Raw genomic sequence first — 19,491 nt, forward strand, 5'->3', positions numbered from 1 at the left:
AGGATTCCTGTTGGAGATGCACCCCCTCCTCCCCACCTGCAGGGGAGGCGGTGAAGTAGGTCTGCAGGAGCCCCCCCCCTTCCCCTCCTCTCTCCATTTCTCTGTCTTATCCAACAACAATAATAACTACAACAATAAAAACATGGACAACAAAAGGGAAAATAAATAAATTAAAGAAAATACTACTTTTACTTTGGCACATGGAACTTGGGATCTCTAGGGTCTCAGGCCTATCTCTGGGGCCTCTAGTTCACTATAGTTGTACTACTTCCCCAGTCCTAGATTAGCATATACATTTTTAATTTTTTATTCTTTATTTATTGGATAGAGATAACCAGAAATCAAGAGGGAAGGGGGAGATAGAGAGGAGAGCCACCTGCAACACTGCTTCAACACTCACAAATCTTTCTCCCTACAGGTGGGGACTGGGGCTCGAACCCAGGTCCTTGCACATTGTAACACATGTGCTCAACCAAATGTGTCACCACCTGATCCCCCTAGATTAGCTTTTAGTAGCAAATGGGGGGGGGGGCGCCAGCAGGCAGTGGTATACCCAGTTGAATGCACACATTATCATGCATGGGGAACCAGGTTCAAGTCCCTGAACCCCATCTGCAGGGGGATGCTTCACAAATGGTGAAAGAGATCTACAGGACTCTCTCTCTCTCTCTCTCTCCCTCTCCCTCTCAATTTCTCTGTCCTATCAAATAAAATAGAAAGAAAAATAAAAGGTGTGGGGGGAATGGCTGACTGGAGCAATGTATTCATGATGATGGCACCAAGCCTCAGCAACAACCCTGGTGGCAGTTAAAAATAAAATCAAATTTTAAACTACCATCTTCTATGTCATACAAAAGCATAACTTACTAGAATTTAGTACTCTAGTCAACAGCACATTAAAGAACATTAGATTCCAGTCTAATCTCACTCTTTCTTTTTTTCCACAGCACTGCTCAACTCTGATGGTGCAAGGCATAGAACCTGGGACTAGGCAGCTTTAGGAATGAAAATCTTTTCTCATAACCATTATGCTCTGCACTGCCCCCACGTAAAGACTTGGTTACTCATTTTTAGTTTTAGTTTTGAGAGCAAGAAAGACTAGAGCGGTACTATTATGTGGCACATGGGGTTGAACCTGGGAACTTGGGCATGCAAGTCTTTTCTTTCTTCTTTTTGTTAAACACCAGAGCACTGCTCAGCTCTGGCTTATGGTGGTGCAGGGGCTTGCTGAACCTGAGATTTGGGGGCCTTAGGCATGAGAGTCTCTTTGCATAACCGTTAATCTATCCACCCTCCACCATCCACCCCTGAGGCAAGTCTGATACTCAACTGCTGAGCTAACTCCAAAATCTATTCATTTAGTGAGAAAGAGAGCCAAAAGAGTCACTCTGGCGGATGTAGTGTCGAGGTCCAAACTAAGGAGGCTCAGTGGACACAATTCCTGTGCTCTATCACTATGTTCTTTACCGATCAATCGCAAAAATACTAACCAGTAGCAAAAAAAGACCTTTTGTGGGAGTCCTGTGGTAGCAAAGCTGGTTAAGTGCACATGGCACCAAGTGCAAGGACTGGCATAAGGATCCGGTTCGAGCCCCCGCTGCCCTCCTACCTACAGGGGAGTCACTTCACAGGTGGTGAAGCAGATCTGCAGGTGTTTATCTTTTTCCCTCTGTCTTTCCCATCTCTCTCTCCATTTCTCTCTGTCCTATTTAACAACAACCACCAATAATAACAACAACCACCAATAACAACAACAATAAAAAACAAGGGCAACAAAAGGGAAAATAAATATTTAAAAAAAACTTAAAAGACCTTTTGTGGTCCAGGAGGTAGTGCAGTAGATAAAACACTGGACTCTCAAGGATGAGGTCCTGAGTTCAATCTCCAGCAGCACATGTACCAGAATGGTGTCTGATTCTTTCCCTCCTATCTTTCTTATTAATTAAAGAAAAAAAAAAAACTTTTAGTTTTTGTATAAGCACAGTTCTACTTAAGTCCCATCCTTCCAAGTGGTTGATACTTTTCTATTTTGGCATCATTCTACTAGACCCTTTGTAGTTCTAGCCAAATCAAATTTTGACTTAAAAGTTTTTGTTGTTGTTGTTTGTTTGCTTTTTAGATAAATGGAGAGATACCACAGCACAAAACTTCCTTCAGTGCAGTGGGGGCTGAGATTCAGCCTGAGCCTGAGTCATGCACCTGAAAAAGCAGCCCACTATCTTATTTTTTAAATATTTATTTATTTATTTACTGGCTAGAGACAGAGAGAAGCTGAAAGGAAAGAAGAGATAGGGAGGTAAAGAGAGGGGCAAAGCACCGAGTGAAGGTGGCAGTGGGGGGGGGGGGCTAAAAAAAAAAAAAGACAGGGAAAGACAGAGATACCTGCAGCCCTGCTTGTGAAGCTTTTCCCCTGAAGGTGGGACCAGGGTCTTGAACCCGGATCCTTGCACACTGTAATGTGTCTGCTTAACTAGGTACATACACCATCACCTGGCCACAAAAGCAGCCTACCATCCACGTCAGCCATTTCACCACCCCCGACTTAGCTGAGTGTCTATTAAGTTAGGACAGCACCAGTTGCTTCATCTAAATGATACAGAATTCGATCAGTAAGAAATTATCTGAGGATGAGAGGTGGGGGAGGGGGGAGAAAGAAATTGTTTAAAATTTTAAGCCATCAGGTGGAGGGTAGATAGCATAATGGTTATGCAAACAGACTCTCATGTCTGAGGCTCCAAAGTCCCAGGTTCAATCCCCTGCACTACCATAAGCCAGGGCTGAACAGTGCTCTGGTTAAAAAAAAAAAAAAAAAGTTAAGCCATCTAATTTAAGCAAATCCAAGCAAAACTATTTTAGCTTATCCACATTTTTGTGTTTGTCATGCTTCACTGAGTCAGACAAATCTGGTCAAGTTATTTAAATAGGATTAGTGATCACACAGTAATGAGAGTGAGGGTATTAAGTCATATGAAAAAGTTTTATTACTTTATGTTTAGTTATACTGCATAAACATCTACTGGCCTAACAACATAGGACAAGTAACATGGGTCAGGATGCCTAAAGCATCTTAAACTAAGAGAGGTCAAATTTAAAGTCTGAGATAATAGATAAATCAAATTAGAATATACTCTAGCCCTAAGCAAATTCTTTACCAATACTTCTTCATATTATACATTATCTACCCCATATTCATATACAGCTGATTGACTATCAACTGCTAACCACAGAAGGGGGGGGTGATGGTAACTGACTATGACCATATACCAACCCTGAACATGTGTGATCTAATCTGATTTCAGAAGCTCAACAGGGTCAGGCTTAGCTAGTACTTTTGGGAGAACTGATGGCAAAACAGCCTAGGTTTGCGAGACCTAGCTAGACTGGTTTAGATGAAACTTAGGGAAACTTCACAAGCAGTTAAACTACAGATAGCCTTTCCTCTCCTTTCTCTATCTCCTCCTTCCCACTCAATTTCTCTCTCTCTCTCTCAAAAAACAAAACAAAAACAAACAAACAACAACAAAAACCCCACAACACAGTGGTCCAGGAGATGGCGTAGTGGATAAAGCACTGGACTCTCAAGCATGAGGTCCTGAGTTCAATCATCAGCAGCATATGTACCAGAGTGATGTCTGGGTTTTGTTTTTATTTATTTATTTACTTATTTATTTATTTATTCTCTTTTGTTGCCCTTGTTTTATTGTTGCTGTAGTTATTGTTGTTGTTGATGATGTCATCGCTGTTGGATAGGACAGAGAAATGGAGAGAGATGGGGAAGACGGGGGAGAGATAGACAACTGCAGACCTGCTTCACTGCCTGTGAAGCATTCACCTGCTGGTGGGTAGCTGGGGGCTCAAACTGGGATCCTTATGCTGGTTCTTGTGCTTTGTGCCACCTGCACTTAAGATATCTGGCTCTTTCTCTCTCCTCCTACCTTTCTCATTAATAAAATCTTAAAAAGAGAGAGAGAGAGAGAGAGTCGGGTGGTAGCGCAGAGGGTTAAGCGCATGTGGTGCAAGGCGCAAGGACGGGAGTAAAGATCCCGGTTCAAGCCCCCAGCTCCCCACCTGCAGGGGAGTCACTTCACAAGTGGTGAAGCAGATTCTCAGGTGTCTTTCTTTCCCCGGCTTCCCCTCCTCTCTCCATTTCTCTCTGTCCTATCTATCAACGATAACGTCAATTACAACAACAACCACAAAACAACAAGGGCAACAAAAGGGAAAATAAATAAAAATTAAAAACTGCCAGTAGTAGTGGAGATACCAAGCCCCAGTGATAAGCCTGGAGGCAATTAAGCAAAAAGACTCTCATGCCTGAGGCTGCAAAGTCCCAGGTTCAACAACCTGGCATCATCATAAACCAGAGCTGATCACTGCTCTGGTTAAAAAAAAAAGAGAGAAGAAAAACATTAAGAAGCTGTGTGATGGGAGTCGGGCTGTAGCACAGCAGGTTAAGCGCAGGTGGCGCAAAGCACAAGGACTGACATAAGGATTCCGGTTCAAACCCCGGCTCCCCACCTGCAGGGGAGTGAAGCAGGTCTGCAGGTGTCTATCTTTCTCTCCCCCTCTCTGTCTTCCCCTCCTCTCTCCATTTCTCTCTGTCCTATCCAACAACTACGACAACAACAATAATAACTACAACAATAAACAACAAGGGCAACAAAAGGGAATGAATAAATAAATAAAATAAAATATTTTTTAAAAAATTTAAAAAAAAAAGCTGTGTGACTAGCAGCTCAGTAACAGGAAATCATCTTTCATAGTGCTACAATTAAAGGCGGCAATAATAGCAACATAGACAGGCTTCATCTTTGCTCCCTTCCTTGCCCAGCAAGTTTAGCAAAGGGGGAGGTAATTTTTAAAATTATATTTATTTATTTATTGTATAGAGACAGCAAGAAACCGAGAAAGTGGTGATAGAGAAGGTGAGACAGAGAGACACCTGTAACACTGCTTCACCACCTGAGAAGCTTTCCTGTGCAGGTGGGGACTGGGAGCTCGAACCTGGGTCCTCGTGCACTGTAACATGTGTTCACCCAGGTGTGCCACCACCTGGCCCTGGGAAGGTAATTTTTTTTTAAATCAGAGCACTGTTCAGCTCTGGTTTATTTATGGTGGTGTGGGGATCGAACCTGGGGCTTTGAAACCTCAGGCATAAGAGTCTGTTTGCATAATCATTATGCTATCTACCCTCTGCCCTGGAAGGTAATTGTTTTCAGTGTAGTCTAGAGCCAAGAGAGGACTTATTTAATAGTCAAGAGATAGTTCACCTCTAAACACACACTTTTTGCCATGTGTGCTATGCAGGCTTGAGCCTGGCCTCCACTACATTGAAGGAAGCTTTGGTGCTGTGGTCTATTTCGCACTCTGCCTCTTAAAAATCCCTCTTGTTAGAGTCTCATGCCTGAGGGTCTCAAGTCCCAAGTTCAATCCCCCACACATCAGGAAAAAAAAAAAAAAAAACACTTCTTCAAAACTGATTAGGTCACATCTCTGTTTTCAGTGTACAAAAAAAAAAAAAAAAAATCTATGTAATTTTGTGCTATAAATAATGTGAATACTCTCTCCCATTTGTGGTGGATATTCTTCATCACAATAACTACATCATCTTCTGTAAGCACCACTATGTGTCATTCTTTTTCTCCACTCTGAACACTGGCTACATTCTTCTTCTTCTAGCGTTTGCCCTTCTTCTATAGCCAGTCAACAGCGTCAGGTTGAAAGCTGTCAGGAGCTACTTGTTGCTGGCTTTGAAAGTGACTGGGATCCATGTGGATTCAGTCAGCTAGGAAGGATTGTCAGTTTCCCCTGGCTACATTAAGTGGCAGGATCATTTCTTCCAGATAAAAGTCAGACTGTCTATGGGTACCATCACTTGAGATCTGCACATTTAATAGCACTACATTCAAAAGAGATGAGATAGGAAGGTAGCCACATGCATCAGGAATAGAGATGCCATCAGGACAATGAGTTATCTCTGCTTTAGAGTAACCCAGAATAGCTCAAACAACAATGGAGCCCATTCCTTTTGTGGCTTTATGCTCTCCATTTTCATTGGGACGTGTAAAACTATGTTTTCCACCAAACCCAATATACTGTTTCTCTGTGCGGTAAAAATGATGGGTTGACAACATTTAGTGCTACCCACAATTAGTGCTGCTGTTCTTTCATTCCGAGCACCTTCTTTTGAATTTTCACAAATAAACACCATCTGTCTCCCCAGAAGTCTTACAAATATAGTCTGAATTTGACTGACTACTGTTTCTACTATTCCCAGCATTCTAACTGGAAACATTTGGAGATGGACTACTTGGACGAGAGTAACTATGATGTTTTTCTTTCTCAACATAACAGTGTTGTGTTATAGGAGTAGCATTTCTAATACAAGGACTGAGTTGAGATTCTGTTCATTCATGAGATTAATCCTGTGATCTGTCACTTGACCATCATCCATCTTTTGACTTCTCATGCCCCTCACTAGCACCAGACAGAATCACTTTAGTATGGTAGACAATTAATTCCTTTAGCAACACATGAGAGAGTATGTGAATGTTCATAGAATTTATAAAGGAGTCAGGCAGTAGTGCAACGGGTTAAGCGCAAGGACCAGCATAAGGATCCCGGTTTGAGCCCCCAGCTCCCCACCTGTAGGGGAGTCACTTCATAGGCGGCAAAGCAGGTCTAAGTCTGCAGGTGTCTATCTTTCTTCCCCCTCTGTCTTCCCCATCTCTCTCCATTTCTCTCTGTCCTACCTAACAACGATGACATCAGTAACAACAATAAAAAACAACAGGGGCAACAAAAGGGAAAATAAATAAATATTTTTAAAAATTTATAAGGCCTAACTCCATCATGTGGGACTCTAGTCAGGGAATCCTGGGACTCCCACATAGATATGGTGGACCTAGACCTCTAACAGATCCCTCTCTCCACCATCACTGGTCATCTCAATCAGGAACATCATAAACCCTCTTGTGGGCCTTGCTCTCAATGTGGGACAATGGTAGGGATGGAGGGTCAACATTATCTGCCACTTGAGGAAGACTGGTCCTGAAATGAGTGCAGCCAAGAATGTTCCTGGCTGTGACCACAGAATGTGAGCTCAGACCTACAGGGATACAGAGGTTACACAGGCTCCTGTGTAAATATGAGTACATATGGGCCGTAGGTCAGATCAATGGGGTTTACAGAATATACTTTCCCCATATTCAGGAGCTACTCTCTGCCCTGATGCAGCTTTCTAGTCCTATTCCCAACTCTGACACCATCTCCCCAGACAATACCTTTGGCCCACCTGCATGTTAGCTGTTGGGTTAGGCAAGAATTAGTAAAGTCATGGGCCCCATGGAATATATCTAAATAGACTACCTAGCTCCTTCCAACATGAAGACTCCAAATCTCACCTGTGATATTGTTACCTTTAGGTCCTTGATTATTAAACAATTTGTTCTGCTTTATATCTTAATGCTTTTCCAGCCACCAAGTTGCAGATACTACCACTACGCCTACTTGACTTCCCGGGCAGACAACTTCACCAATGTACTCTGGAACCCCACCTTCCCAGAGTCCCACCCCACTAGGAAAAGACAGAAACAGGCTGGGGGTATGAATCAATGTGCCAATGCCCATGTCCAGTAGAGAAACAATTAATTGATTTAATAATGACTGACAAGGCCATAGGATAAGAGGGGTTCAATTCCATACAATTCCCACCTCCGGAATTCCACATCCCACCCTCTCCTTTGGAACCTTTCCTATTCTTTATCCCTTTGAGAGTATGGACCCAGGGTCATTGTGGGGTGCAGAAGGTGAAGGTCTGGCTTCTGTAATTGTTTCTCTACTGGACATGGGCATTGGCAGGACCTGTCAAGATCCACGTCCAGTGAACAAGCAATTACAGGAGCCAGACCTCCCACCTTCTACACCCAATAAAGATCTTTGGTTTATACTCCTAGAGGGATAAAGAATAGGGAACCTTCCAATGGAGGGGGTGGGATATGGAACTCTGGTGGCGGGAACTGTATGGAATTGTACCCCTCTTAGCCCACAATCTCATTGATCATTATTAAATCACTAATAAAAAAAATTAGGAGGGGGTGGAGCGGTAGCACAGTGGGTTAAGCACAGGAGGTGGCAAGCCTAAGGACCGGTTCGAGCCCTAATGTGCACTGTCTGAGCCTAATTCTTTGGATCAGTGGAGTTATTGTCATAGCATGAGACTGGCCTGCCATTCCCTTCAAGCTTTCTTACACAACTGCTCAGAAACCAACCATAACCAACAGTCCCCTTAAGTACACACAAGATATAGGCAAGGATAGGGGGGCTAGGCAGTGGTGCACTCAGTTGAAGCACTCACTATTATGCGCAAAAAACAGGGTTCAAGCCCTGGCTCTCCCACCTGCATGGAGAAGGCTTCATGAACAGGAAAGTATCTCTCATTCTCTCCAACCTCCCCCACCCCCAGTTTCTCTGACTTAAAAAAAATGGCCCCCAGGACCAGTAGATTTGTGGTGCTGGCACAGAGCTCCAACAATAATCCTGGTAGCAATTAAAAAACTAAAATAGGGGCCGGGTGGAGGTGCACTGGGTTAAGCACACATGGCGTGAAACACAAGGACTGGTGTAAGGATCCGGTTCGAGCCCCTCAGCTTTCCACCTGCAGGGATCTGCAAGTGGTGAAGCAGGTGTGCAGATGTCTATCTTTCTCTCCCTCTCTTGATTTCTTTCTGTCCTATCCAGCAACAATAATGACAACAACAAAAAATGGCCTCCAGGCACAGTGGATTGGCAGCAAGTCTCAGTGATAACCTGGAGGCAAAAATAAAATAAAATAGTAAGTTATAGGGTGGTCTGGGAGGTGGCACAGTGGATAAAGAATTAGACTCTCAAGTATGAGGTCCTGATTTTTTTTTTTAAGGATTTTATTTATTGGGAGTCCGGCAGTATGCAGCGGGTTAAGGGCATGTGGCACAAAGTGCAAGGACCAGCGTAAGGATCCCGGTTAGAGCCCCCAGCTCCCCACCTGCAGGGGAATCGCTTCACAGGCAGTGAAACAGGTCTGTAGGTGTCTATCTTTCTCTCACCCTCTCTGTCTTCCCTTCCTCTTTCCATTTCTCTCTGTCCTATCTAACAAAGACGACATCAATAACAACAACAATAATAACTACAATAAAACAACAAGGGCAACAAAAGGGAAAATAAATATTTTTAAATGATTTTATTTATTAATTAATGAGAAATATAGAAGGAGAGAGAGAAAGAACCAGGCATCACTCTGGTACATGTGCTGCCAGGGACTGAACTCAGGACCTCATGCTTGAGAGTCCAACGGCTTATTCACTGCACCACCTCCCGGACCACATGAGGTCCTGATTTCAATTCCTGGCAGCACATGTACCAGAGTGATGTCTGGTTCTTTCTCTCTCTCCTCCTGTCTTTCTCATAAATAAATATAAAGTCTTTAAATAAATAAATAAATAAATAAATAAATAAATAAGTTAGACAACCACACTCCCCGCCTCAAATGGATCCATCCAGAATGTGTCAATGGAGGCAGACACTTCAGTAGCTGGGGCTACCAGATTCACCCAGCCCAGTCAATCTTTGTCTTCCCAGTCACCAGAGTTCAAGAACTAAATAAATAGCTCTGGTGGTAGGGATGAGGGTTATAGATAGGCTCAGCCACATGGACTTCTATTCACCAAGGCTGATCTGATTATGACCACTACTGCCTGCCCAATATGCCAGTAAAAGAGACCAATACTGAGCTCCTGGTATGGTACCATTATATCAGTTAGCTACCTTGTGACATGCAGATGATACTGGAAAGATTCCAACATGGAAGTAGTAATATTTTGAGTATGTTGAATACAGATTTAACACCAACTACCCAAACTATCTCTGCTGACATACAGAATACCAATGTCTTACACACCTTCATTTTATTTTACACAGCACTGCTTCTGATCAGGGTATATCAAAAGAAATGTAGCAGTGGGCTTATGTGCATGGAATTCACTGTTCTTACCAGGTTTGCCACCATCCTTAAGCAGCTAACTAGACAAAATGGTAAAATGGTCTTTTGAATATTCAAGTAAGGAGTCTGGTGGTGGTGCACCTGGTTGAGTGCACATGTTAAATGCACAAGGACCCAGGTTTGAGCCCCTGTTCCCTACTTACTTTGCAAGTGGTGAAGCAGTGCTACAGGTGTCTCTCTGCCTCTCTATTCCCCCCCCCTTCCCTCTCTATCTCTATCCAATAAATAAATAAAGATAATGAAATTAAAAAAAAAACTCAACAGTACCTTCAAGGTGCTAATACCTTATTGGGAGGGGAAAGAGAGTGGGGAGATGGAGTAAGGTTCTCCAGAAAGCTTTATATGCCCCACTGCCTAGCGCTGTTTCTGACAGTAAAGATTCACAGTTGCAGGTATCAAGGAGTGGAATGAGAAAAGACACCACTGGCGCACCTAGCTGAGCATATGGGCTACAATGCGCAAGGACCCTGGTTCAAGCCCCCAGTCCACACCTGCAGGGAGGGGGAAGCTTTGCAAGTGGTAAGCAGTGCTGCAGGTATTTCTCTGTCTCTCTTCCTATCTTACCCCTTCCCTCTAGCTTTCTGGCTGTCTTTATCCAATAAATAAATTTTTATTTATTGGATAAAGACAGGCTCCCCACCTGTAGGAGAGTTGCTTCACAAGCAATGAAGCAGGTCTGCAGGTGTTTATCTTTCTCTCCCCCTCTCTGTTTTCCCCTCCTCTCTCCATTTCTCTCTGTCCTATCCAACAATGACATCAACAACAACAACAATAACTACAACAATAATAACGACAACAATAATAATGACAACAATAAAAACAAGAGTAATAAAAGGGAAAAGTAAATAAATATTAAAACAAAAAAACCCAGCAACCCAAGGGGATCGGGTGGTGGTGTACCTGGGTTGAGCACATACATTAATTACAGTGTGCAAAGACCCAGGTTTAAGGCCCTGGTTCCCACCTGCTGGAGGGGAAGCTTCACACATGGTGAATCAGTGCTGCAGGTCTCTCTCTCCCCTCTCAATTTCTCTCTATCCAAAATTAAAAAAAAAAAAAAAAAAGACTACAAACTGGCCACTGTGGACTCCATATAACTGAATAGGCAAAGAAGAAAGTCACAGTGCTGGCTGTGGTGAATGATCCTTACTACCAAGAAGAAACTGAGTTAGTCCACAATAAAAGTCATCAAGAATAAACCACAACGAGGCTACAACAACAAGGGCAACAAAAGGGGAAAAAATGGCCTCCAGGAGCGGTGGATTCATGGTATAGGCATCGAGCCCAGCAATAACCCTGAAGGAAAAAAAAAAAAAAGTAATCAAGAATATATCTAGAATGCAGCAAAGTCCATTAGGACATTTCTTAACTAACATGCCTTGTGAATAAGGTCAACAGAGAACAATTTCTCACTCCATGAAGGTCTAACATGGGCTCAGACCCTTCAGGAATAAAGGCTTGGGGTCATACCACAAGGCAAAGAGCCACAAGCAACTGAAAATATGAAATGAGTATTCTGGAAGTTTGAAGAGGTGGTTACTTCAGTTATGGGCACAAAACCAGCTATAGAAACACCTCCTGGTGGCCTAGGAGGTGGTACAATGGATAAAACACTAAAGCATGAGGTCCTGAGTTCAACCCCCAGCAGCACATGTAACCAGAGTACTGTCTGGTTCCTTCTCTCTCTCCCTACCTTTCTAATAAGTAAATAAAATACTAAAGAAAGAAAAAAAGAAAGAAGGAATATAATATCATGAATACTCCCCTTGCTTAAATAGAGTCTAAGGAGATGGATGCAAAACAAAGTTGACAAGGATGCATTTGTTAGGGTTCATTGTATCAACTGAGAGGCTAAGGGCTACCCAAATCCACCTTGGTTTCTGGGTGTGTGTGTGAGGATGTTCAGGATAAGCATTTTAGTAAGCAGACTCAGTGATGAAGATGCTCTCCCCACCTGTGGGTTGGCAAAAGCTTATCTACTGAGGGTCTGTATAGAATTAAAGGTAGAGATGTGGTCCGGGCAGTGACACAATGGATAAAGAATTGGATTCTCAACCATGAGGTCCCGAGTTCAATCCCCAGTAGCACGTGTACCGGAGTGATGTCTGGTTCTCTCTTCTTTCTCATAAATTAAAAAAAAAAAAAAAAAAAAAAGGTGGAGGCATTATTTCACTCTTTTTCCTGTTTCACTGTGGAACAGGACATTCCATCTTCTGCTGTGGAACTTGAACTTATAATCTTGTGATTGCCCTGGTTTTTTTAGGCCTTAGGCCCAGACTGAGTTATACAACCAGTTTCCTTGACTCTCCAAATAACATATGGCAGACCGTAGAAATTAGTCTCCTCAATTGCACCATCTTATTATATTCCTATTCATCCATCTCCTCCTTACTGGTTCTCTTTCTCTAGTGAACCCTAAATGCAGCCTTCTTCCTACCTGGTCTGATGAATTGCTTCTCATTTGGTACCCTGTTTTTTTTTTTTTTTTTCTAGCTCTGCCAATTCTCATCTGTTCCGTAGTTGACTGCCAAATTAATCTTATCAAAAAACTTTTTTGTTGTTGTTCATATCATCATCATTATTCTCAAAGACCTTGCAAAGCCCTCTAGCTATAAACTAACCTCCATGTTGTGTTTTTAGAATCTAGGGCAGGGGCTGGGTGGTGGTGCACCTGGTTAAGTGCACATATTACAGTGCTCAGGGACCCAGGTTCAAGGCCCTGGTCCCCACCTGTAAGAGGAAAGCTTCACAAGTGGTGAAGCAAGGCTGCAGGTGTCTCTTTCTCCCTCTCTACCTCTTCCTCCCCTCTCAATTTCTCTGTCTCTACCAAAAAATAAATAAATACATTTTTAAAAATTTCTTTATTGGGGAATTAACAGTTGATAATCGACAGCAAAACACAGTGGTTTGTACATGCATAATATTTCTACATAACAATACAACCCCTACTAGGTCCTTCTCTGCCATCATGTTCCAGGACCTGAACCTTCCCAATAAATACATAAAAAAAAATTTTTTTGTATTTATTTATTCCCTTTTGTTGCCCTTGTTGTTTTATTGTTGTAGTTATTATTGTTGTTGTTACTGATGTCCTTGTTGTTGGATAGGACAGAGAGAAATGGAGAGAGATGGGGAAGACGGAGAAGGGGAGAAAAAGACAGACACCTCCAGACCTATTTCACCTGTGAAGCAACTTTCCTACAGGTGGAGAGCCGGGGGCTCGAACCCGGGATCCTTCCACCAGTTCTTGCACTTTCCGCCACATGTGCTTAACCCGCTGTGCTACCGCCGATATATAAATACATTTTTTAAGTGTTAAAAAGAAAAGATTCTAGGGGGCAGGGATAGATAGCATAATGGCTATGCAAAAAGACTCATTCCTGAGGTTCCAAAGTCCCCAGTTTGACCCCCTATACCACCAAAAGCCAGAGCTGAGCAGTGCTCTGGTTAAAAAAAAAAAAAATCTATTGGGAGTCTGGAGGTAGCTCAGTGGGTTAAGCGCACCAAAGACCTGCGTAAGGATCTGGGTTCGAGCCCAGCTCCCCACCTGCAGGGGCGTCGCTTCACAAGCGGTGAAGCAGGTCTGCAGGTGTCTATCTTTCTCTCCCCCTCGCTGTCTTCCCCTCCTCTCTCCATTTCTCTGTCCTATCCAATATCGACAACAATAATAACAACAATAAAACAACAAAGGCAACAAAAGGAAATAAATAAATAAATATTTTTAAAATCAATCTAGGGCAACAGGCTCTTTATAATATTGATGAGAAAACAATCCTTCACAAGAAGACATTATTAGAGAACTTACTTTAATGTGTACTATTTTAGTTAAGGTTCCCATTTCCAATAATTTACTGACTACTTAATAAATACTTTACTGAACTAGTAAGGTTGAGTAGGAGGGATTACTAACACTCTAAAGTGTGCTATTCTGGTGAGTTCTCTATCCCCAGTAAAACACACCTTCACAGAACAGATTTTCTCATGTAACTCTGCATTGAGTCTGACACTGCTTTGACCAATAGACTATTATAGAGACTATAATACTTACTGTTCAGAGACCAGCCCTTAACTGGTCTAGCAGTTTCTGATTCCTATTATGTGGGAATAGCACTAGAGGTTACAACAGGAGGAAAAAGGCAGTTTCCATACTAAAACTGTTCTTGCTTTTATGTAATAAGGACCAACTATATACCAGTTGATAAAGTGCCAAGTATATAGCAGTAAGCAAACAGAAAGTATCCCTTGAAGAAATTATCTTTTTAAAGACTTTATTTATTTGTGAGAAAGATAGGAGGAGAGATAAAGAACCAGACATCACTCTGGCACATGTGCTGCCAGGGATCAAACTCAGGACCTCATGCTTGAGAGTCCAATGTTCTATCTATTACGCCACCTCCCGGACCACAAGAAGTTATTTTTTTAGAGAAATTTTTTTTCTTGCCATGTAGGCTTTTTTTTTAATTATCTTTATTTATTTATTGGATAGAGACAGTCAGAAATCGAGAAGGGAGTGATATGGAGAGAGACAGAGACACCTGCAACACTGCCTCACCACTTGTGAAGCTTTCCCCCTGCAGGTGGGACTGGGGGCTTGAACCTGGGTGCTTACACATTGTAACATGTGCAGTCAACCAGGTGCACTACCACCTGGCCCCTATAAGAATTTTTTTCTGAAGAGGAATATAAATACACACACATATATATACATATATATATATATATGAAAAGTATCTAATTATATTTCTGTGAATTATGTGAAAGGATTGTGAAATATACAAGATAACAGAAGGTTGGCTGGGTGGTGGGTCACCCGGTAGAGCCCACACATTACCATGTGCAAGGACCTGGGTTCAAGCCTCTGGGACCCTACCTGCACACCTGCAGGAAGAAGCTTCATAAGAGGAAGAACACTGCTATAGGTGTGTCTCAATTTTTCTCCCACTCTTTCCCTCTCCCTGCTTCTCACCCTTAATAAAAAGAAAAAAAGAAGAAAGGAAAAAGAAAGAAAAAGAAAAATGCTGCTAGGAACCAAGTCCCAGCAATAACCCTGGTGGCAAAACAAACATAAAAACCAGATATTCTGGAAGGCAAAGGTTGAAAGGTAGTGAGAGTCTATCATGATAGACTTAAAGTCAGAAACTGGAACAAGATGCGACATATCCAGGCAGAGGTAACAGCATATATGAAAGTTTTACAGTACATGATCCAAGGAATCCAAAATGGGCCAATAAATGCAGAACGACCTTTTTAAAAAATTTTACTTATTTATTTATTTATTCATTTATTTTGCCTCCAGGGTTATTGCTGGGGCTCTAAATCCACTGCTCCTGGAGGCTCCTCCTGGTGATGGCCTTATTTCCAAAAGCATGCAGAGGTATTTACAGTATTTAAAACAGCCCCACAGGAGGTATTTCCAGCTGCTTGGTCATAAGAAAAGCAATATTCATTTAGTACATAATCAGAAGAGCACAAATATGAAATTCTTGATTCCTGAATTTCCCATGAGCTTAGCAAGCCCTATACTATACCCAGAAATATCTCTGTAAAATCTAATAAGAATGAAATGCTAGAGTTTTCCATTTTCCATGTTTCAATTATTGAAATAATGCAAATACTTAATATCTGATAGAGCCGTTGTATCAAAAAATATTGTTTCTAACCCCAGTGGGGGTTAGATAGCACAAAATTTTCATGTGAGTGAGGTACATACCATAATAGTTATGCAAAAAAGATTATAATGCCTGAGGCTCTGAGGGTTCAATCTCCTACACCACCATAGACTAGAGATGAGTAGTGCTCTCGTAATAAACCAAAAGAAATTAGAAAAAATTTCATGAGAAGTGAGAGGGAGAAGGCTTATAATATTGTGGTTATGCAAAGAGATTCTCAGGCCTGTGGCTCCAAAGTCCCAGGTTCAATCCCCTATACCATTATAAACCAGAGTTGAACAGTGCTCTGGTTAAATAAATAAATAAATACTTAAGATGCTCTTTCCCATCAACTGATGAAAATGTTACATTTCAGGATCAAGCAAATACCAAGTGGGATGTTAGATAATATGTTAGTAACAACTGATCATTATCATCTATAAGCTTCTGAATAGGTTGCAAGGTGAAAGACAGGCTAAAGCTTTAAGGATAAGTATCCATTTTTACATCACCAAACTTATTCATTTGCACCTTAAGGAAATATTTGCCACATGGGGAGCAACAACATTCAGCTGATATATTATGAAAAAGGTTGTTTTTTTTTGTTATGAAAACATGAGTAAGCTTCTGAAAATGTAGGATACTAAAACAGGTCTTATTTCAGATTCAGTATTTTGTATGTAATTGAAATCAAAACACTGCATAATTTGGGGAGTAAAATGAGGGACAATTAAGAAATGTGTATAGCCTGGTACAGATGGCCTGATCCTAACACAAAATGTTAACAAAGCAAGTTGGTGGGGGAGGGGGAAGCCTGCATTTTCTATGGAATAATTTGGCTGAGCCCACTCCCAAAATACATGGTTTTGAGAAGGAGTGGGAGGTAAAGATAAACATTTAAGAATCAGTAATAAGAAAAAAATGAATAAATAAATAAACCTCTTTTAGTTCATGTTCTAAATAAATCTACTTACTGCTTTCAAATGTGTTTGGGAAGTCATTCTTTGTTACTTTGATAAATAACATTTGGAAAATATGACAAGTTGATTTTAGTTTCTTGCCTCAGAAGTACTCTGCTAAAAGAAATAATAGGAATAACTAGTACTCTGGCTTAAAAACTAATAGTTTTCATTTTAAACGTAAAAAGCTGCACAAAGAGAATACCTATCTTTACTGTTCACTGAAGAGAAAGCAATTTTAATTTGTAAACTATCATATTCAATACAAAAATGTAGTTGAAAAAAATGTTAAATTGTCAACAAAAATAATGTGAGAAATGTCAAGTCTTTCTTAAAATTCCTTAAAATGTCTTAATTATAGAACAATGTCTAAAAGGTTTCAGCATTTAGTTATTTAGCCCAAACTGCATGTCACACTATTAAACTTATCCTCTTTTAAACAAAGGGACCTTCAAAGAACGCTTATTTCCTTTTTTTTCTGAATCAAAGTCTTCTTGTTCTTTCACAATCATCCCAGGTACTGTCTAAGACAAAGACAGCTACTCTTGAACTTTCATAAAAACAAAGACAACCCAGTGCACTGTAATATGTGAATTCTGTTTTTTTAAGTTCACTTCTATCGTGATAATAAGGAAGAAATCTGATGAGATCATAAAGCTAGGAAGCTTCCTGTTGGAGGCTGAAGATGAAGTCATTAGCAACCCAGGATTCCCTGGTCCCCTAGTAATCAGAGGCTGCACCTACCAGATTCTGCATTGTTCCGCAGAAGTGGCTTTAAAACACCCCTCTTTCACATCGTCCTAACCAGGCCACGCCTTCCAGTTATCATTCAAATGAACCGTTTCACTGTGCCGCACTACTACACATTTCCCGCGAGCTTAAGCATCAGTAGGAGTCAACATTTCAGATTCCCTAGGTCATGCTGGAGCAAAGATGAACTCTTGAACCCCGCGCTACATCATAAACCAGGGCTTCAGAAGCCGCGGTGGAGAAGCACGCTTGGTTCTTCAACCTTTATGGCCTTCGCTGACCTCACCCCCACCCCACCCTTCCAATTTCTTCCAACTCTTAAGTCGCCCCAAGACACAGAGTCAAAGAGATTCCTTACTTCCTGCTGTTGTTAAAAGGGGAGGAAACCCAAGAGTAACTTTGAACGCGTGGAAGAGAAATAGCTCAGTCTTGGCCACCACTGCAAACATATGTCACCCAGCCCGGCGCAGCGTTCGCGCCCTGCCAAGCCCCCTCCCGGGCCGCGAGCGCGGGGATTCTCCCGCAGCAGCCCGTGCCGGTGGCACGGTGCCCGTGTCAAAAGATGCCGCTCAGCGCCCCTTCCTCTCCCGCTCGCCCCATCCTCACAGCCCCGGGGCCCCCCAAGACCACATCGTCAGCCAGTACAGTCCCGATACAATGGAATGTCAGTGCTCCCAACTCTGCGCGTCCCGCTCGGCCCCCGGGAGCGATTCCCGGGTCTCCCCGATCGCCGAGTTCAGCCACGAACCCAAACTTCACTGGGTGAAAGCCTAGGACCCAGGGGGGGACGGAAACCCGCAACTCCCGCTCAGCCCTGCTCTGAGCAGCCGCCCCCCACCAGCCAAGCCGCAGGAGCGAAGCCCGCACCGGGCGCCCCCACCCACCCCGAGGCCACCCCCCTGGAATCCTCAGCCTCCTCCGCGGCGCGGCGGGCGCGGGCAGGCAGGCAGACGTGTGGCGGGCTCCCCGCTCGGCCCCGACCCTGCGCGGCGCTGCAGCGGGGCGAAGGCCCCAAACGCATCCCCGGCCTTTCTCGGCCCACCACGACTCCGCCGCCCACCCTCCCTACCTGGCCTTGAGGATGGGGCTGCTGCCGCTGCTAGCGGCGGCCACCGCCGCTCCGGGTTCGTAGGCCCAGGCGGGGGCGGGGGTTGGTGCGGCGGCGGCGCTGGCGGCGACAGGGGGCGCGGGCGGCGGCGGCGGGTCGGCGAAGCCCGAGGTCGTGTAGTTCCTGTCCATCGTGGGGGTAGCGCAGGGAGGGCGGGCGGCAGTGGGGGCTCCTCTAGGGCCCAGTGTGAGGGGGGCGGGAGGGAGAGGGAGGGGGCGGGGGAGGAAGAGGAGGAGGCGGCGACCGAGGGAGCTGCCCCCTCACATGGCCCCGGCTGGCGGACAGGCGGAGGGTGTGCGCCAGGCCTGTCTGTGCCGGGGAAAGCCGGGCCGCGGCCGGGCGCGGCGAGGTCCCGGCGGGTGTCAGGGGAGCGGCGGCAGCCTCAGCCAGGAGTCACCGCGGCAGCGGCGGTTGCGGCCGCTGCGCCCCATGTTGGTGGATTTCCCAGGATGCACCTCCCGCCCCCCTCCGCCCCGCGGTCTCGCCCCGCCTCCCCTCCGCGCCCCGCGCTCGCGGCTCCCGGGCCGGCCGACCGCTAGCGGCCAAGCGCTTCTCCGGGGCCAGACGGGGAGCAGGAAGCAACCACCCGGCCCAGTCGGCTCCGGAGACCCAAAGGGGACTGGTCAGTCTCAAGCCCGTCAACCGCGGGCTTCACGCCCTCCGCCGCTCCTGGGCAGCTGTCCGCGCCCCGTGGGAAGGGGCCGCGCCGGCCGCTCGCCTGCGCGGGGAAGGGAAAATGGAGCGGAAACCCGGGGCAGAGAGCTGCCCACCGGGAGGCTAGTCAGCACTTTGCCTGGAGCTCGTTATTTGACTCTCCGGGTTATTTTGTGTGACTCAAGCACTCAGTGCCCACATCGAGCTTTCTTTTCCTCTATGCCTAGTCCCAAACCAGAAACAGCTGAGCCGGCTGTTTCTCAGTTCCGTTTGCTCTCTTCCTGCACAAAGCTTGCTGGGCTAGAGGACCCTTTTCCTGCTGTTAGGGGAGATTTA

At 44.1% G+C, this 19,491-nt stretch overlaps 1 protein-coding gene and 1 pseudogene across 1 annotated transcript in view; both read right to left on the reverse strand.

Annotated features, from left to right (window-relative positions):
• QSER1 (glutamine and serine rich 1) overlaps nt 1–18,672 on the reverse strand; it is a 72,498-nt gene extending 53,826 nt beyond the window's left edge. Inside the window, exon 1 of the mRNA XM_016191290.2 lies at nt 18,463–18,672. Within this exon, the coding sequence (XP_016046776.2) occupies nt 18,463–18,632 (170 nt within the window). The 5' untranslated portion in view covers nt 18,633–18,672. The remainder of the gene's footprint in view (nt 1–18,462) is intronic.
• Nucleotides 4,742–7,069, reverse strand: LOC132534044 (BTB/POZ domain-containing protein 10-like; annotated as a pseudogene).
• Nucleotides 18,673–19,491: the final 819 nt, after the last annotated feature.

This window comes from Erinaceus europaeus, chromosome 17 (assembly GCF_950295315.1).
Source record: "Erinaceus europaeus chromosome 17, mEriEur2.1, whole genome shotgun sequence".
Lineage (NCBI taxonomy): Eukaryota > Metazoa > Chordata > Mammalia > Eulipotyphla > Erinaceidae > Erinaceus > Erinaceus europaeus.